Source organism: Microtus oregoni, unplaced genomic scaffold (genome assembly GCF_018167655.1).
Source record: "Microtus oregoni isolate MIOR12 unplaced genomic scaffold, Mior012 000001F_ref0000356, whole genome shotgun sequence".
Lineage (NCBI taxonomy): Eukaryota > Metazoa > Chordata > Mammalia > Rodentia > Cricetidae > Microtus > Microtus oregoni.
This window is the reverse complement of record NW_024543060.1, coordinates 77,932,843-77,954,479: the sequence shown is the minus strand read 5'-3', so window position 1 is coordinate 77,954,479 and position 21,637 is coordinate 77,932,843. Positions and strand designations below refer to the sequence as shown.

The 21,637-nt window shown below is 35.3% G+C and overlaps 1 protein-coding gene across 1 annotated transcript in view; it reads left to right on the top strand.

Moving 5' to 3' along the window:
* Slc6a15 (solute carrier family 6 member 15) overlaps positions 1 to 21,637 on the top strand; it is a 48,646-nt gene that overhangs the window by 24,519 nt on the left and 2,490 nt on the right. The window contains exons 6-11 of the mRNA XM_041676709.1: positions 5,757 to 5,867; positions 9,564 to 9,805; positions 9,907 to 10,099; positions 13,551 to 13,743; positions 14,982 to 15,141; positions 21,452 to 21,614. Of these exons, the coding sequence (XP_041532643.1) occupies positions 5,757 to 5,867; positions 9,564 to 9,805; positions 9,907 to 10,099; positions 13,551 to 13,743; positions 14,982 to 15,141; positions 21,452 to 21,614 (1,062 nt within the window). The remainder of the gene's footprint in view (positions 1 to 5,756; positions 5,868 to 9,563; positions 9,806 to 9,906; positions 10,100 to 13,550; positions 13,744 to 14,981; positions 15,142 to 21,451; positions 21,615 to 21,637) is intronic.

Genomic DNA, 21,637 nt, shown 5'->3' with positions numbered 1-21,637 from the left:
TAGATTGAGTGCACCTTGACCTAGGGGTCACTAAATTTAGATTATAAATAAAGGAATAAGTTCTTAAGTCAGGTTTCATCACATGAACATAATTGCTAAGTTAGTGTTATGTGGGAGGAAGAGCTGTCTCTGGTTGACTATAGAGATTTGAAAGCTGTCGTGATTAAGTTTGCTAAGACTTTCTGAGTGTGTGTGCTATTGTCACTTAAAAAATAATTTCTTCTTTTAAAAACTATACTAGTTTCTATTATGCTATTTTTACAAATTGCAATTGTACACATGTGTGGAACCCAAAGTTGATGTTACAATTTTTCTGGAAATTGTATAATAATCAACACAAGTGAATTAGCATATCTATCACATCACATATTTATCAACTTTTCTGAAGAGACTACTTGAAATTTACTCTCCTGATATCAGATACTTTCCTGTTTTGTCTTTACCATCATGCAATAAAAATGTTCGAGTAGAATGGAGTACAAGTTATGCAGTACATGTGATTTACTAAGTAAGAGAACCTTAGGGAGAGAGTGACATTGAGGCAGAATTTGAAGCAAGACTTGGGCTGTGTTGTATTGGATGCTTTAATACAATTGAGGGTCTCTTCTCCCGAGTCATCATCCTCATCCAAAAGTGATCTTAACAGTCCAGATGGGACAAAAACTAGCTGTAAGCAGCACGCAAAAAGATATGAATGTTTAAATTGACGCAGTTCTTTAGAATTGAATAGAGAGGTGAAGACGGTGAGAGGAGACTTGATTGTAAGGGTGAATGTGTGTGTATTAAACAATCAAACAAAAAGCCTCCAAATAAAGTGTTATGCAAGCACTAGGTAGAAAAGAGTGATGGAAGGCTAGCAAGTACAAAGTACACACATTGTCATTGGGAAGTCCCAGTTGGAAGATGAGACCTCCTTATATAGTTTTTTTTTTTTTTTTTTTTTTTTTTTTTTTGATTTTCGAGACAGGGTTTCTCCATAGCTTTTTGGTTCCTGTCCTGGAACTAGCTCTCGTAGAACAGGCTGGCCTTGAACTCACAGAGATCCGCCTGCCTCTGCCTCCCGAGTGATGGGATTTAAAGCGTGCGCCACCACCGCCTGGCTCCTTATATAGTTTTTTAAACATGCAAACACACACAGGGTAGAGAGTGGGAGATGCTGCCTGGAACCTGTTGAGTGACAAGAGAAGGATGCGGGTAATCACTCAGGCTGACTAAATACACCTCAAAATGCAACTGCAGCGCTGGATTCTGATATCTTTTATTTTTCTGCCTCTCTATGGGGAAGAGAAATTGTTGGTCTGTGAGCACAATCAACAACGAGTTAACTAAAAAGAAGACAGCAAAACCACAAAGAACAGGACCATTCCCCAGTATAAGAGAATAGAGGGAATAAGAGAGATAATAAATCCTCGTATTAAAAAAAAAACCCTTCTAGGAAAATGCTTGCTGATAGTGAAATTAATTATTGCCTCTATAATAGACAGTCCAGTCTGGCTGGTTATGTTCACAGGCTATATGAGATCTGGTTCCAGCATCTTATGACATTTGTGACCCCAGAATAGAAGATTGAAATGATATGTTATTGACTTGCTTCCAGCTCCAGGGTGACATTTTTTGTTAGCATTTCTTCACTATCAGTATATTACTCTGTTAAATATTGTGCAAACATTCGTTTCTTCATTCTGACAGCCAAATGAGTTGTAAGTTTTATCTCTAATCCACAAAAAAGTAAATAGTTCAGGATCAAGTTAACTATCCTGAATTAAGTAACTAAATTATTTAACTAAAATCAGGCATTGAAGTCAACAGTATGATTTCTTCTGAATGTGTGTCTATAACTAACATTTTAATATGAAGAGAAAAACAATTGAGAATTATTTTAAGTTTCCCAATTTTAGTAGTGAAACAATATGAAAATAGTCTACATAATATTTTGGTTGACAAAGTCATCTTTTACTTAATATAACTGCTGTGAAAAGTATTTTGGTTGGCAACTCTCAGGAGGCTCTAAATTAAACAGAGGAATGCATATTATTCTCTATTCTATTCACATGTACTTTTTAAACTATATAAGGCTCATTGACTCTTCCATTCATCGATTTATTTTTCAAAGGTATTAAATATTTGGTCTTTACTAGAATTTGATTTAGTTTAGCAAGGGGCAAAGTCTGGATTTAGGATCTTTCCATTCTAATGACAGAGGCAAACCACAAATTTGTAAAATCATTCTAGGTACATGAGTACAAAACCAATACATACAATCCATGAGGTTTAGATAGCTATATAAAATAAAATGATTTCAGGTAACAATGTGTATGCATCTGTGGTATATAAGGTAAATTTAATTGAATTTTTTCAGTTTCATACAAGATTTTGCTATAAAAATATAGCCATTTGTGTAAATGTAAAGAATTTGTGTTTAAGAACAAGGTTGATGCTTTATACAGTATGGCTTAAGATACATTCATGTAATTCTAAGAATTTTATAAATAAATATACAGACCTTTCTTTTCTTAGAGAAGAATGCAGTCATGGGCTTGGCATACTTATACTTTTCACCTGTTTGATATATTGACTTTGTTTTCACAATATAAACTGGAATAATTTCTATTTTTTTCCTTAAGAATGTATGTTAAAATCTTATTACCAAATCCAGATTAGTTTATTTATGAACACAAATTTATGTTGAACTAATAAAGTGGGAATAATTGGGACCACATAATTAGAAAATAATTGAAAATTCTATATAATAAATACATTGTAGTGTGTACACAGAAGAAACCTTAACTTTCTAGGAGTTCTCTTCTAATGTACAGTATATTTGATGACCTACTGAATGCTGTGATCTAATAGATAGATATTAGTACAGTAATTTCTGTCCTCATAAAGCCCACAGTATAAAGATCCAGGCAGATAATTGCTGTATTACATATGGTGGTGGAGGCAAAGAGAACATGCATGAGAAAGTCATTGCAAAATTAGTCTGGATTTTAGGAAACTTCATATAGTGGGCAATTTGGGATCATGCTAAGATGGATGAAGGAAACCTCATGAGAAGGATGAGAAAGAGGTCATTTCAGGCGTAGAATCAGGCATAATGAAGCCCAGAGGAAGCTAAATGTTCCTGTGTGACTCTGACATCCAGTTTGGGCAACAAGAGATAAAGCAACAATGTGAACTGGTTGCTGATGGACTTGGAAGTGTCTGCAGAAACTGGTAAAATGGTGGATGTTATATAGTAAACTCTGTAAAGATTTGAAGATTTTTTAATGTTCAGCAAACAATACCATCAGATTTCTAGAAAGCTCCATACAGAAGAGCCACGGATAGTGATCCTCTGCCATACAGAGGCGAACTGATAGGGAGATGCTGGAGGAAAGATCAGCAGGAAATAAACTGAGAATGAACAAAGTCCTTCATGCCACTTATGAAGCAGCAAATTGAATATGATTTGAGAAATATGCAGAAAGGACTCTTGCTTTTGGTAGCCTCATAATTGTGGAGAGCTACAATCAAATAAGACCTAGGGGACTGGAAGATTTAAAGAAGGTTGAAGTCATCAGAGATAACCAGAAAAGTAACCCCCACTTCCAAAATAACCCTAATAAGAAAAAATTGAGAAAATGAACGTGAAAGCGTATCATCAAAGCAGAAGCCAATCTAAGATTATTGAAAATGTTTCTTTTCACTAACGAAAACAGAATTACTTTATCAAAACATAGATTTTAATATACTGACATCCTACACGTAGAACTAACCTGTCCCTGATAGCTTCAGAATACTTAAGTATGACTTTCAGAGGATAAACTCCAAAGGAAGCAAACACAGGCATCGTCATTCTATTACAAGTTCTTTCGAGTTATCGGGTCTCATGCTCCCTTCCCAGAGGCCTCCTCTGCTTTCATAGTCTCCCCTTATTCTCCCAGGCTCCCTTCATTTCTTCTTTACGCACATGCTTATCTTATAGCTATTCTGTTTCTGCAAATGTATTAGGAGTTTAAGATCTATTAATGAACAGGAAAGACAAGGCCTCTACCGCCACAGAGCTTCTATAACAGCAGAGCGGACAGCCCACAAGAGAACTCAAGTAAGGTAACATCAGCAAGGCTATCTGCTGTCCCAGACAAAAACAAACCTAATGGTAATATCTCCAAGGGGATATCACTGTCTCTACTGTAGCAGGAGTCATACCAGATGGTGGATTCCGCGTGGAAATAAAAGGGCAGTCTTATTTGGGCCGCTCAGGAAGATTTCTGCAAGATGTTTCTGTGAGTAGAGAAGAGGAGCCAGCAGGTGGTGTGCCTACAGGGGGAAGCTGAGCTTGCTGCACCTACCAGGTGGTAAGGGCATGAGGGCCTGAGCTCCACAGAAGAACATTATTAGCTTAAAGGTTTGCAGAACTGAGGGAGCAATTAGCAATCGGTTCAATGCTATTAGGAAGACTTAGGATGCAGTTAGCAGAAAATGACACAGCTGGAATGCTGATCTGGAACCTGAGGGCATATTGCAGATTGTCTTGGACAACTCTGCATGTATGATTTCAGCAACGGGATCGCCGGGACCATTTTCTGAAAAGGAGAGGGCACAAGTTAGAGAGAAATTCAGAAGTTTGTTTCTACAGTGGGGAAGTTTTATACTTGTTAGACCTCCACCTGGAGATGTCAAGAAGATAGTTAATGCCTGGTTCAAATGACTCCTTTGGGTGATAAGCAATTTCCTGAGTACCTTACAAGCAAACATAGCAGAAATAAATGGTTAAAGGTTTTATACTGAATGCAGTACCTAAAGATTACACAATACTTTGGGAGTTTTATGGCTTCATCATAAAAAATTCCATAAAATATCTGTAAAACATGAACCAAGACTTGTTAGGCAGATTATGTTTGATCCTTTCTTTCCTAAATATTGCTTTTAAATAGGCATTAAAAACTATCAACACCATTAATTAATCGTACACTGTAGTTGTACCCTAATTCAAGGAAAATTAAGTTAGCTTTTTCTTCATGTAGGCACACAATGATATATACAGTCATTGAGCAGAATTAAATCCTGCTACTAAAAGCAATATAGATGGTAAACATTTTGGATTTTTTAATTCTGCATACACACAAACATGCAAATGTGCTCTCCGCATATTATCCATCTACTAAATGAGATGGCCTTCTATCATTTCCAATAACTCAGATACAACATAAGTGTAATAATGTAGTAAGAGAAAGACAAATTCTATGTGTTTTCCTCTCTGGCTAACTAAAAGAGCCTATTACATAAGAATAGAGGGCAGTAGAGTGGTCATTCTAGAGACTGGGAAGGAAAGAGATGGATAAAAAACTATTGGACAATGACACCCAAAAGACAAAAGGAAGATCAAAATTCAGAATTGGGTACCACACTGGGGTGACTATAGTTCACCATAACTTACTGGGACTCTTAAGATAATTGTAAGCTTAAAAGCTTATAGCACAAAATGTTAATTAGCTCTAAATTGTTATTAAGCATCTTATACAAATATTGAATTGTACTTTACCCCATAAATATATACAGTATGAATCAGTTTCAACAGAGTTTTATTTATGTCTCAAATAAGATCTTAAAGAATCCGAACAATTCCCTTTAAAAATGACTTTAGAAATTGTTAACCATATTGTTCCTCACACTACAAAAAAGAAAATAGTAGCTATCAAAGTGTAGTTATAACTGTAAGAATTGTCATTTGTCTGTCTCACCTATTGTCATTTTATTTTTTTTGCTTGCAGATCATGTATTTTAGTTCTCTGTTCCCTTACGTGGTACTTGTATGCTTCTTAATCAGATCTCTCCTTTTAAATGGCTCAATTGATGGCATCCGACACATGTTTACCCCTAAGGTATGTGCCTTATTTTCCATTACGTTTGTTGTAAATATATCTCCTTAGCTATGTTTAAGGGTTAATTCTTTTAACATAAATATATTAGACTTCTAAATTATAGTATGTAGACCATTACAGAGAAGTGGTTTTTCTGTATTTCCAATTCGATCCACCTCCAATTTTTAAAACATACCATTCAGGTTCTTGAGTGAAATTGTCAGTATTTAAATTAGAAAAGTCTCTACCTATGAAATAGCTGATGGTTTACAGTAATAAATCTGGGAAATTTTGATCTGCATTTACTCATCGTCCTCTGGTTGAGTGTTTATATCTGTGTCAACAACAGTATCTTTTTGCTAGAAGAACTAGTGAAAATATTAATTTCCCCAGTATCCGCAGGTTACATGCCATCTAAAATCTCTTGGGGAGAATCCCGCTGTTTGCTAGAATACTGTCTTATATAGAATTAGTGTTTTCTTGGGAATGTTTTGCTCTCTCTGGAAGGACATACACATACCAGGAAATTTTTTTGTTAGTTTCAAAGAGGGTTTGAAATTCATGCTGTCCATCTACAAAGCAATGATAAGTTTATTGCTGTCTGTCTTGTTCCTGGTTACCCATCATTTACTTGCAGACTTAATCATGCCTTGTTATTTTTAATTCAAAACAAAACAGAAATAGGTTTTGGGAGTGCTTGTGTTTTTGTGGTTCAGCAACATAAAATTGTTCAGACTCTGCTGAGGAGGTCAGAGCGTGCAGTGAAAATAGTTCCTACCCTGGAGGTTATGTGAAGGACGATTGTGGCGCAATGGCGGGCCTGTAAGCAGGGTCCTTTGAGCAGGGGCAGAGGGATTAGCTTCTGTTGAATTCTTTGTCAGCTGCCTTGTTAGGAGGTAAAAGAAGCTGTGTTCTTTGTATGTCTGGGTCTGAGTTTGTATTTATTCTGTAGGAGCAAAAATGCTGACGTGGGCGTCTGGTTTTCTTCTCTAGTCCAAAAGTGCTCTTTAATCTTTGGTGCCATTGAGAACTTTCGGTGGAACACTGCTTTAGATTCATACACTTCAACCACCTTAGAATTAAAATCTGCTCCAAGCCTCACATACTTGATGACCAAAGCGATTTATATTCAGAGCGCTGAGGAAAATGTTTCTTGAGTTCAAGGCAACTAATTCTTCTGGCTTAACTTCTGAACTGTAACTGCTTTCCCAGTTCACAACTGGCTGTCACACAATTCTGGAGTTTGATTTTAGTACATAGTTTAGAACTGACACGAACTTTTACGTGGATCTAGCATTTAAAACTTTAGCTTATAGTAACATTTTAATTTGTATTAGGGACCTCCTTTAAAATGTTAGTTTATTTTCTTTCCCTTTTTCCTCTTTTCTTGTTAGCTTACTTTCCATTTACTATTGATAAAGTAATGGCTAAAAAATTTCCTCAGGAGACCCCGCCCTACAAGCAAGGTGATTGGCTGGGGCTACCCCTACAGATAAATAGTGTTTGTTTGTTCTAGGGCAGTAGTTCTCAACCTGTGGGTCCCAAATCCTTTTTCAAACTTCTATCTGTATAATTATTAGTATATTGATTCATAACAGTAGCGAAATCAGAGTTATGAACTAGCATCAAAAATAAATTGTATGGTTGGGACAACATGAGAAACATTATTAAAAGGTTTCAGCATTAGGAAGTTGGAGAATTACTGATACAGGGTATTGACAAAAAATTAAAATAATTATAGCATACGTTTTGTTTGTTCCTTTGAGACAGGGCATCACTTTATAGTCCCTTATGGTCTGGAATTTAGTCAGGACTGGCCTCATCCATTTGGCAAACACGCTGTTTCAACAAGATGCTGGGATAAGTTACTTTTTTTTTTAATCTAAAAAAACATTTTATTTACTTTTTCATCTATTTATTTTACATTCGAGCCTCAGCCTCGCTGCCCCTCCCCTCCACACCTCCCATTCCCCCTTCCCAGGCCTTCTGCCACCTCTGGCCTACCCCCAATTCCCACCTCTTTTGTTGTTTCCATTCAGGAAAGGGAAAGTCTCCAGTGAACATCAATAAGACATGGCATGTTATAAGCTATTTTACTTTACATTGTTTACATTGTTTATGTAGGAAAGAATGTACCTAAGCACACAACATACCCTGAAACACCAAGTGGAAAATTCACCTTGGTATTTGAAAGCAGGTGAAAAGAAGTCTTTAGACACGGCTCTCTTCTGCCATCTAGTGGTGATGCCATCATAGACAGCTGAGTGTACTTGAAGAAATACCCCACATATTAAACAGCTGTTAAAAATATAGTTGCTTGCTAAAATATTGATCTAGTTCAATAATAATACTTCATAAAGTATTAAAAATAATTTAAATAATCTGAAGCACTACATCCCAATATTTGAGGAAGAGTGGTAGCTTTAGAGGTTCTGAATATTACTATTTATTTCTGCCCCTGACATGCAATGTGGCAATGGGCTTTTTTCTCATCTTTTCAAAGGCTCAGATAGCAGATTCAACAGCTGCATGGTATCCTATGAATATAAATGAGAAAAACATGCAAAGCACTTCTCTGTGTTTGTCACTACAGTCTTCATGCACTATCAATATTGGACAGTTAAACTTTGGTTGATACTGTGGCAATAATTTTGTTGCTACTCTTTCTATTGAAAAAGCAGAATGAAGAGGATCGTGAGTTGCTTTGACTTGCACTTTAAAAAAAAAGTGCAATGGCTTTTGTCTCTTTTAAAATATTTATTGATTTATTATGTGTACAGTATTCTGCTTGCATGCATGGTTGCAGGGCAGAAGAGGACACTATACTTCATTACAAACAGCCATGAGTCTCCATGTAGTTGCTGGGAATTGAACTCAGAACCTCTGGAAGAGCAACCAATGCTCTTACCGTCTGAGCCACCCCTCCTGCCGTTATCTTGCACTTTATTTAAATCTCTTAGCATCACGGTTTGATTTGGTACGATTCATATTCTTAGCTACCACCTACCTTGACATTACTCCCAATAAAGACAATTTGACTTCAATGTGAGAGAGAGAAAAATACCAATTAAGCATTTTTATGGATGGAAATAAGATTAAGCGCTTATTGAATTGATTTATTTCATTAAGTTCTTGAAAGATTTGATGAGTTTTCAAAGAAGTAAGGCACAGCCCACAAGGTGAAATGTGTTTGCACATTCAGAACACTCGTAATGCAATAGACCTCCTTCTGTTCTCAAAGAAATGGAAAGGTATCGTGGCAGCCCAGTCATTCCAATCATGTACAAGTTAGATTTCCAGCAAAAATTTGGGAAAAATGAGAAGGCTAGGATGTGAAGTGATTATTTCCCTTTGTATTGGTACTTGATGTATTATGCAATGGAAAAGAAAAGGAAAGATATAAAATAGGAAATTATCAAAGAGTAGTAATTTCTCTGTCACCATCTGCGGTTATGATTTATCTGGAAACACTGAATAGTTCTCTCTTAAGTGGAAAAGTCACCATGTAAGGGCTTGATAATATTCCCTGTTGCATTCTTAGCTACTTTTCTAGAATAAAATATTCCTAAGTAATAATTTATTTTCCTATTTTAAATTACATTTGGGTTTACAGATATCACTTATCCATATTAAAATGATCTAATCTCAAAAAAAGTGAATTGCTCAGAACTTGGGATTTATTCCTGACTTCTTTAATTCTCTCTTATTTTCAAACAGCTCGAAATGATGCTGGAGCCCAAGGTGTGGAGAGAGGCTGCCACTCAGGTCTTCTTTGCCTTAGGTCTGGGATTTGGTGGAGTCATTGCCTTTTCGAGCTACAATAAGAGAGACAATAACTGCCACTTCGACGCTGTTCTTGTGTCCTTCATCAATTTTATCACTTCTGTCCTGGCGACGTTGGTGGTGTTTGCAGTCTTGGGCTTCAAAGCCAATATCGTGAATGAAAAATGCATTTCACAGTATGGACAAATCATTTCCATTTGCTTCTAATGGTACAATTCTCTATAAAACCTGCATTAAAGAAACAGGGTGCTCATTCTCGTTCTGCTCTATTTTTTAGGAATTCTGAGATGATTTTGAAATTTTTGAAAATGGGGAACATTAGTCGGGATGTCATTCCCCATCACATTAACCTTTCAGCTGTTACTGCGGAAGATTATCATTTAGTTTATGACATCATTCAAAAAGTAAAAGAAGAGGAGTTTGCTGTTCTTCATCTCAACTCCTGTCAAATCGAGGATGAGCTAAATAAAGTTAGTAAGCCATGTCTGAGAAGTCAAGCCATTATCATTCAATTCAAGTATGCATCATCCCAAAGCGTTCTTCAGTGAAGTGGGTTGCACAGTGCCTAGCGATGCAGTTTCAAAAGTCTCAGATAACTCTGCATCTCATAGAGTATGTTTACTTACAAAGATTTTGGTTATTTGAAAAAAAGAAGACTCACTAGTATTCAAACCAATAGCTCTTCCAGAATGAAGACGAATCCGATACACATTTTGGTACAAAATTTAATGCAGAACTTGAATTTTGGTTTCTGAGTTTTTGATAAATGGATGAATGGATGAATGAATGAATGATAATTTTTGTTAGACAGTTGAGTTCAACACATTCTGATTATGTCTTTTTCTTAGACTCTAATATATTTTAATCAGCAAGAAATTGGGGAAAAGTAATAAATGTCCTTCTATTGGTTGCTGTTATCTACATACATTGTCAACTAGGAGGACAGAAATTGGCCATTAATCATTTGCTCTAATATAGATAGCTATGCCTGAAACTCAACATAAATATCTCATGCTGGCAACTATGGCTGAAGCCTTAAATAATTATATCTTTGAATTCTAAGAGAAAATATAATTTCTAGTTTGTTCACCAATTCTTTTAACTGAAGCAATACAATCACCATGCAAGTAGTGTAGAGTTTTCTTTTTAATACTAATAACATATTTCACTTTGTGTGTGTGTGTCCGTGTGTGTGTGTGTGTGTGTGTGTGTGTACATGTGATGGCATTTCCTCATTGGGAATGTAGAGAGAGACAATAGTTTGATAGGTGTTTTCACCAATCACTTTTTTACGTCTGATTTCTCAATGTACCTGGAACCACAGGGATCTGCTTGTTATGTCTGGGTGTGCCACCAAACTCCACCTTTGTACCGCAGTTATAGACACATGGCATCAGGCCTGGCTTTTACATGGATACTAGGCAGTTATACAAATCCTTACATTTGTACAGCAAACACTTCACCCACTGACCTGTGATCTCATTTTTTTTTTCATTAAGAATTATTTTCCCTATGGTTGTAGATTCATTGTACATAGTACTGAGTTACAAAAGAACAGTTTCCTTTGGGAGTTATATTTCTCCCATGCACACTCCTCCCAAGAGTTCCTCCTACTGTTTGTTTTCTCAGACAATGTTGTTTATACTTTAACGAATGTGTAATTTAACACATGTATATATTAATTTAATGCTTAAATAGATATTGTGTATGTGTGTTAGAAAAAAGGTAAGGGAAACACACCAAATAGGCAAAAAACTTTAACTGCTAAATAACAAGAATCCAACAACTCAATCAGTAAATGGCCTACTTTTTCCACTAACCACACACAGACACACACAGATACACAAGCACACACACACACACGCATACACACACACATTTTACAAACGAGAAATGAGAGAAAACATGCAAGATTAGTCCTTCTAAAACTAAGTATGTTTGATATGAATATCTTCAGTTATACTCACTTTTCTATACAAGATATGACCCTGTTTTTAAGCACTAACACAATTTCATAGTGTACATGCTGCATCATGCCTGCCCTTCCTCTGCTGGTGCTCACCTACTTGGTTCTAACCTAAGCTGTTGTCAACAGTACTACAGTAACTAATGTTCAAGTATGCCTGTGATGTGTTATTGGGGAGTTCGTTCATTAAACACCAGGCGTGGTCCATCTGTGTTTTATGGTATATCCACTTTTAGGTTGGAGGAAAATTTCATAGTGATTTCCATATCATTAGAGTCCTACCAGTGGTATATGAGAATTCCTTTTCTCAACAATTTCACCAGTATTCGTTGTGATTTTTTTTTTGATGACTGCTCTGAGGACTTGTAAGATGAATAACAAATAATATCATTTTAATTTTTTCTGTTATAGCTAATATGTTGAGCCTTTGAATGTGTTTGTGGTTCATCTTTAGAGAAATTGCTGTTCATTTCTTCAGTCCATGTATTTTGTACTTTTATTCTTCTTTTTTTTTTCAAAATACAAAATACTTTAATTGTGGTGGAATAGTCCATCTGAAAATGATTTGTAGACAGGGAATTCCTAAAAATAGCCTTTCTTCTGGAAATCACCCAAATAGATGTCATCAAACTTCTGGATTATGCAGATGATGAGGCAATGATTGACACTGAACCAATGAATTTATTCTTCTTTTTTAGTAGTTAAATCTCTTTGTATATTTTGGATATTCAGGATGACTTGCAAACTTTTATGTATAGGCTGTCTATTCATTTGTTTCTTTTCTTGTAAAAAAGTTGTTTAATTTCATGATACCTAATGTTTCAGTTGTTAGCATCATTTTCAGCAAATGCAGTCCTAATCAGAAAGTCTTTAAACATTCCTATAATTTCATGTGTGTTCTTGACTTTTTTCTCTAACAATTTCAGTAATTGTGAAAATTATCAAATAACCAAAGGTTTTTTTAAACATTGGAACATAGGAATGTTAGATTTAGATAAGATAAGGGTGCACTTGATTTTTTTTATCTAAAGCATGTGTTTTCTTTTTTGTTTCTTGCATTTTTTACCAATAATAGATTCGTCTCTCATACAATACTCCACTTCTTCCATCTCCCCTACCACCTAGTCTCCTCCCAGACTCACTCCCCCTCCATTGCTCTTTACAAAAGAACAGGCCTCTAAGGGAGAACAAATAAACAACACAAAATAAGGTGCAATAAGATAAGGCAAATGTCCGGATCACAAGGCTGGACAAGGCAGTGCAAGAGGAATAAAAGAAGTTTTTCATAAAGCACATTCTAACCACAGTTTCCCCTCCCCCTGCTCTGTCCTGCTCCTGCCCATTCCCCCACATATCCATCTCCACTCTTTTTGAGGGAGAGAGAGAGAGAGAGAGAGAGAGAGAGAGAGAGAGAGAGAAACAGACCAAAAAGGTGTTTCATTCTGTTTTTTCCTTTGAAATTGATTTTTCTTAAGATTGAAAACTGACTTTCTATAATTCAGTAATTTCTTCTTTTGCATTCTTTTAAGCTAAAATGTTTATTCTTTCCGTTGTTTATTTTCTTTATTCTAGCTGACTAAGCTACTTCATGGGCCAGAAATATTTGCATACATATATATCGTGTTTTGTGTTTATTGCAATAAATCAGTATTTGCATTCACAAGTTTTAACAAAATTAACAAATATCATTTATTTACTAATACACCTTATCATTCCCGGATCTTTGAAATAATAAGCAACACCATATGGTTGTATATTTTGCTTAGCAACTCTGAATTGTATTTCAGTCTTTGGTTACTCAATACCATCAGTCAAGGTCCTGGGAAGGATAACATGATTTAAGGAATTAAAGCTTATGCTAGCATATTTCTTTGCAGTAGCTCTGGTCATTACTGTTGAATAGAAGCATCTCATGCTCTTGCTCTTGGTTAATACTGGTTGTATGTGTTCTGCAGGCTGTGCAGGGCACTGGCTTGGCATTCATTGCCTTTACAGAAGCTATGACTCATTTTCCTGCATCTCCGTTCTGGTCAGTGATGTTTTTTCTCATGCTGATAAATCTTGGACTTGGCAGCATGTTTGGAACCATTGAAGGAATCATCACTCCTGTTGTGGACACGTTCAAAGTGAGGAAGGAAATACTCACTGGTGAGATTTTGCTTTTGATTTTCAGTATCAGTTGTGGCCCATTTATGTTGCTGAGAGAATAGATACTATAATTAGATTGTGTAATCTCTTGGATTGCATTAATATCAATGTGACGATAGATTATAATTTATAATAATATAATAGTAGGTCTTATTATTTAAGTGTATTAGTTCCTTCAGGAAAAATTGTATTTAATATACATTACATTTTTATCTTTTGCAAAAAGTAGTTTTTATTGCTATCCTATATTTGTTACTTGTCTTTTGCTATGAAAAAAAAAAAAACATGCCCAAGATAAGTAATTAAAGAAAGAATCTATTTTGAGTTTACAGTTTAAGAGGGTTAGACAGCCTGAAGTAGCAGGCAGTTTAAGCCGTATGTGAAACCTCACATCTGATCCACACAAAGGGAGTGGAGAAAGCTATTCCCAGCTTCTTCTAATTTTACTCACGTTAAAAGGAGATTGAGACATACAATACAGTCTTTATTTATATTAACTATCAAAAAGGCAAAAAAAAACAGCTTTAAAATGTGCAGAAAACCACACTATCGATTACAAATGTATCTGTAAGGTTTTACAATAACAAGTGTCCCAAAGTTTGTGACTTAGATGTTAAGCAGGCAAAATTTCTTCTCAGTTGATGCTTGGATAAGGAGAATACTCATCCCAATAATCGTCACATTGCTTTGCACACTCAAGCTATTCAGGCAAGAAAAATATGTAAATATGGGTTGGTAGTGAAACTTTTTCTAATTGGATTTTTCATCTTATGTTTTAATGACAATATATTTCAATCAAACTTGAGCATTTGTAAGTTTGATAATCCATTAGAAATCACACTAGACTCATTATTGCATTGGTATTTAAACACTACAGAAGCTTATTAAATATAATAATCACCTATGAGTGTGAGCTGCCTGAAAGGTCACTTTTCTATTAAGAGAAATATGGGATGGATATTTATTTTTAAAGTTGTCATACAATTGTCCCTCAGTTATTATTTGTACTTGGTAGATGGGATGCCCCACAATTAAGGAGATGAATTATGCACTATTAAATTTAGAGGTTAACCCTGTGTAACCTACTCCTAACATGTAATTTTCCATAGAATCAGCGAAGCTATTGCCTACAACAAATTATGAAAATTGAAAACTATTGGTTGAATGTAATGATTCACAATAACAGAAAGTCTTGGTTCTATGTAAAGGCTAATTTTACGTTTGTTTATTTTCTTTAGTTATTTGTTGCCTCTTAGCATTTTGTATTGGCCTGATATTCGTGCAGCGCTCTGGAAATTACTTTGTTACAATGTTTGATGATTATTCTGCTACATTGCCTCTGCTAATTGTGGTCATCTTGGAGAATATTGCTGTAAGCTTTGTTTACGGCATAGATAAGTAAGTATACTTGATTGCATGCAGCTGTTTTTTATCTCTATTTTTGAAAAGTTTGATCAATATTTCATTTAAAGGGGAACAAAATGAAAAGGGATGAATCTTCAGCTAGTCAAGTATTTCACAGTCTTTTCTTGATTGAACAGTTTAAGGGTGCGTATTTCCTCAGTGCCTGAGGGTTGGGAACGGCATACAATTTAAGGGTGCCTAGAGTTCTAAGCCCTGGCTTAATTCTTATTCAAAGGATAACTTACACACTTGAAAAGTATTTGATGTGTTCCTAGATCATAAGTTTCTCTGACTTGTTATTGTTTCTCACATTTTATATACGATGAGAATACGAAACCCAAGAGGCTCCTTATTCATTTAGAACCTGAACAATCACAGATCTGTGACTCACAGATTCCCCCACTTCATTATAAAGCTTGTGCCCTACTTCTTAGGCTGGGTTATATTATGAGAAGGGAGAAAAAAGGGAGAAAGAGAGATAGAGACAGAGAGAGACAAAGACAGAGACAAAGAGATGGAGTTCATGTTTTCTGGTGTCAGAAAGATTTGGGGAAAATGACCTAGTCTAGTCTGAGATGCATATACATTCACAGCACACAGACTACATATGGAATTAACTGACTTTTCTGTATGTTTACACTCCGGTCACATACTTTCTATGTGTGAAGAATGTGTATTTGATATGAAATGAAATGTCAAGTTCATCTCAATGGATAAGAGAACTTCGAAGTATTTATTCAGTATGTTTTAAAATAATTGTCTCCACCAGACATACACAGATGGAGTGATGAGAGAGTTGTGTAAAGTTTATGTTAGATGAAGACTAGAGTCTCTTATGTGACCTAAATACAATAATGGGTATTGAATGAGTATTTTGACTGAGTTGAGACAATCTTAATATTTTCCAAAGCTACAAGCCAGGAAGAATAGGAATTGCTTGTAATAATCACATTTCAGTTAGTGAAAGCAGCAAAAGCAATTTTAAAAGTAAACAAAATCTTGTGTCTTAATTCTGCATGAAAAACTTCTGTATCATCATGAAAATGCATGGGAATTAAGGGGGCTAGAGAGATAGCTTAGTGAGTAAGCACTTTCAGTTAGCACAAAAAATGAAGTTCGGATTCCTAAAACCAATGTAAAAAATGTTGTTTGGGCATGGTGGCTTGCCCATAATCCCTCCATAAAGGAAAGAGAGACTGGAAGTTTCTAGAAGACTGGTTAGCCAAAAAGCATAACATTCAGTAAGAAACTCTGCATAAACATACTGTGATTATGGAAGATGTGTGTCTTAGTTAGGGCTACTGTTTCTGTGATCAAACACGATGACTTAAAGCAAGCTGAGGAGGGAAGATTTTAATTTGGTTTACACTTCAGGATCATTGTCCATTACTGGAGAAAGTCAGGACAGGTACTCAAGCAGAGCTAACACCTGGAGGCAGGAACTGACGCAGAAGCCATGGGTGAATGCTGTTTCCTGGCTTGCTTCCCATGGCTTATTCATCCCACCTTCTAATATAGAACTCAAAACCAGCAGCCCAGGGATGGCACCATCCACCATGACTGGGCCCTCACCCATTGGTCATTAAATGAGAAAATGCCTTACAGCTGGGTCTCATAGAGGCAATTCCTCAACTAAGGCTCCTTCCTCTGATGACACTAGCTTGTTTCAAGTTGGCACAAAACTGGCTAGAATAACATGCAATGTCAATCCCAGGGCAACACACACACATACATACATACATGCATGCATGCATGCATGCATCCATCCATCCATGCATCCATCCATACATACATACATACACATGTATACACAGATATGTAAGCATGCATATACAATCACAATACCTACATATACATATATATGAAAAATTAAATGCAAATTAAGATAACAATGAGATATCCTTAACACTTGCTAGAATGGATAACATTTCAAATACCAACAACACAAAGTACTGATGAGAATATAGACTAGAAGAAACCCTCATTCATTGCTGTTAGAGATATGAGATAAAGTAGCCATTTCAGGAGACAGTTCTCCAGCTTGTGATACAACGAAGATACTTTTATCACATGACAGGTCAGGTATACAGTTTGGTATTTATTAAGAAGAAATATATTCCAGATGAAAACTAGTACAAAAATGGTTATAGCAGCTTTCCTAAGAATGGTCAAAAATCAGAAACAGTCAAGATACCTTTGAACAGATGAATGGATAAATCTACCCAGAGAAGAAAATGTCCAATCCTAGATAAATTCCTACAAAGTCATAAAAACAATGTTGGAAATATAATGTATATTGCTAAGAGACAAAAGCTGTAGCTGATAATGCTGCATCAGGATGGATTCCAACTTGTTACATCTGTTTAGATAGTATCCAGATAAGTGTTTGATAGCAACTGGGGATAGGGACAGATGTGTAGATTGAGCCCAAGGTGTGTTTAGAACACATATAATAATAATAAATATAAGTTGTTATGGTTTTGTTCAAACCCATAGAAGGCATAATACTAATAATGAATTTTAGCTATGTGCAATAGAAAATACTGATATGTCAATACCAGCTTATCATTTCTAATATATATGCAGCTCTGATATAGAATGTTGATAATGGGGGACATGACTCATAAGTTGGGATCAGAGATATATTGGATTCAGCATCTTTACGTCAGCATTGTTATGAACCTAAAATTGTTCTAAAATTAAATGTATATGGAGAAATGTTCTCCGGTGACTAACATTACACACACTGTTAAGATGGGGGATTGTTTCTTCCCGTTTCAAAAGGCACAGTGTGCTAACTTTACAGGTAGAAATTTGATTTAGATCTTGATTACAAAACCAAGTTTCTTAATGTGTTACCTCATAACCATTGAATCCTAACCTTTACTGTGATAGAATCTGATATTGTTACTAGACTTCTTTCTCAATTAATAAGTTATCAATTTAGTTGTTAATAAGTTATCAATTTAGATTTACATTTAAGTAGCTTATTATTTGAAGCCTGATTATTATATATATGATTATTATATAATATATATGATTATTATATTATTATATAATATGATCGAGAATACGATTTTTTAATGGTAGTGTTTCTAACCAGTCATAACAACAGGAGGAAAAGCAATGCCAACAATAGCTGCATTTGCTGAATTCCTATTGTGTAAGAAATCGTATGTTCTGCATATGTCATTATGATTTTAACAATAATCTTTCAAGTTAGATATCGGAGTTTTTGAAGTACCAAAAATGAAATTCAAAGAAAGAAAGATGTATGTTAAAAGATGGCAGAATTGTCATTTGGAATAAGACAGCTTGATTTCAAAGGTCATAATTTATCTAAACTTCTGGGATGGAAACTCTCACACAAGAAATTTCCAATTTAATTAGTTTTCCCTTTACATCTTTGAGCAGCATTGAATACTTCCTGCTCAGCTCCAATGATTTTATGATTTCATAAGCTCAGTAACCTAATATACTTCTACCTGAATCTCCACTAATACCTTTGAAAGATGGCAGGCAATTGAGAGTAGACAATCTAAATCCAAACTTTTGTCATAGCAAACAGTTTAGCACAGAGAAAGAAAATATTCAATTATACTAACTCAGTGTTATTAGTAAATATGAATACAAATGTAAAAGGAGTATTCTTAAACCCTGGAGATGATGGCCACATAGTTCTTTGTTCCTTTGAGTTTTTTTTTTTTTTTTTTAAATTTCTTTACTGGTTTTAATAGTGAAACCAAAGACTTACAGTCTTTGACAAGAGGATCCCCCCACCATGAACCTTCATGAAAGGTAAAGATGAGCCACTGTTACCTAAAAGATCTGTGTAGTGTCCCTTATAGGGGGGAGGAGAGTAGAAAACATACAACTAGGTTTCTGACACCTTCTTTAATCTCTTTAGTTCATTGAAGCAAAGCGTGCCATGCTATTTTGAAGATGTGGCCTAATCTCAAATGAATATCTTGGGTCTCATCCCTCACTGCAAGGGCTGCAAAGAGCTTAGAACACAGTAACATCTTTAGTGAGGGAGTTAACAAGTTTCTGAAAGCAGCAGCAAACTAATGTGCCCTTCTAAAATTAAACTCTGTTCTGAATAAAAATAATGAGAAGATAATTAAGTTAGCAAGATAGACATAAGCAGGGCCAGTCTGAATGGAGGAAGAGATAAATGAGAGGAGGAGAGACCATAGGTCCGAGACAAAACAAAGGCAACTATTGATCATTTTGCAAGCATAAAGCTGTCCTCATTCTTTCCTCCTGAAAATTTGGGAAAATTGATTCCTTTTAAGTGTAGTCAAGTCTTAAGGAAAACAAGTCATTTCAAAAGAAAGAAAATGAGGAAATGAGTCATACAGCAAGCCATTAAAATAGAATTTTCACAAGATACTTCACTAAAGTTTTAGAATTGACAGATATTTTAAAAGGATGGAATTGTGGAATTATTTTAATTTTCAAAAATATGCAAGAGGAAAAAAGTAGATGTCAAAGCAGAAGTATTGGGATTCAAAAAATAATTGTGTGTAAAACTTAAATATGTTATAAATGCGGCCCCAAAATAAAAGGAACATTTAAAAAAGCAAAGTAGTTAATTATTTAAGAATGGAAATAATTTTTATTTTTATTCATTTTTGATAAAGTCAAATAAATATAATGAATACATTAATATATCAAACATACCACACAAAACAATACTGAAGGAACTGACCTCAAATAAGTGATAATGTGATTATTGAAAGAGTAGGCAGAGTTCTTCAAAACCAGATATTATAGCTAATACCAGGTCTCTAAGTTATTAGTACAAGAAAATATATTGAGCATCATACTAAAACAAACTTTATTTTGACAAATCAAACTAATAATTAATTGAAAACTCTGCTCATCAACAGGCATTTTTATATATTATTTGTTAACTATATATGTTTATAATCAAGAAAAGAAAACATAATTTTGAATATAGCTAAACTGTCATTCAAGTATAATGTTTGTTGACAGTTAAAGATCATCAATGCAGGGACTAAAGGGTAGCAGTAAGATTCATTGTTCTTTATCTAAGTATTTGTTATTTCACTATATTTTTTATTTATGGGTGTGTGTGGAATACATATTCCAGTATATTCAGGAGGTCAGAGAACTATTTTCAAGAGTGATTCTGTCTTTACACTATGGAGTTTCTGGCCATCTAACTCAGGTCACAGGCTTGGTTGCCAGGGTCTTCTTCATCCACTGAGTTATCATAGTGGCCCCAAGATTCACTTTTAGCTGAATTCAAAGGGAGACGACTGTTTTTACAATGGCCATATACTGTTACCATGTTGATACTGAATTTCCTCCCTTATAAATTATACTACTGTAACCAGACACGCCCGCCTCCCACGCCGGTCCAGTGAAATTCTAACCTGATTCTGGTTCCATAGCTAGTTTATGAGTAGTAAGGAACTCAGATGTCTTCATGAACCAGAAAACAGAGGTAGCCACAGGTAATTGTCCCTGGGGAACTACAAGAAAAAGTAAAGAGACAATCCTAGGGGAGAGGCTTGAAGACTCAGATTGGAATTGAGAGATATTTGAATGAATTGCAAAATGAGAATATTCTTTCAATTATGATATTACTCAGAAAAACAAACGGTGAGCATTCTACAAAATTTAAACACCCACTGGTGGTATTCTGGGATAGCATAGAATCACTATAATTTTTGTAAAAGGTTATTCAGGGTGTTTAACATAACAACAAATTTTGCAGTCGTTTTCTAGGTTATCATCCATAGTACACTTCAATAATTGGCTAGGGGTTTATGCTAAACATACTGAAAACAGCTTCAATTTATTTTAAAAGTAAATATTCATTCTCTACATCATCTTTCATTTTGAATTGGTGTGTGTTTGTATGTATGCATCTATGTGAAGGCAAGGTTGTCTGTTTATGTACCCCTGGAAACCATAGGATAACATTCTGTTCTCATCTTCTGTTGCCTTCCATCTTAATTTTTGGAAACGGTCTCTCCCTTTCTGGGTCAGCTGGCCTGACTGGCAAGTGAGCTCCTGTGATTTGTTAGTCTCATTTCCTTAGCGCTGAGGTTGATATGCATACTGACGCGCCTCCGCTTTTTAGATGGGTGCTGGAATCTGAACTTAAGCCCTCACGCTTGAATGGAGCGCACTTAGCCCACAGAGCTACCCCTCTAGCCATTGAATTTGTGATCAGTGCAACACATACTAAGGTGTTATAACTAGATTTCTATCAGATTAGTAAGGTAATGTCATATGATGGAGGAATAATTAAATGTTTTCTTTTCCCCAGGTTTATAGAAGACCTAACGGATATGTTAGGCTTTGCTCCGAGCAGATATTACTATTATATGTGGAAATACATTTCCCCTTTAATGCTACTAACATTGCTAATCGCTAGCATTGTGAATATGGGATTAAGTCCTCCTGGCTATAACGCATGGATTGAGGAGAAGGTAAAATGCAAAATAAAGAAGTT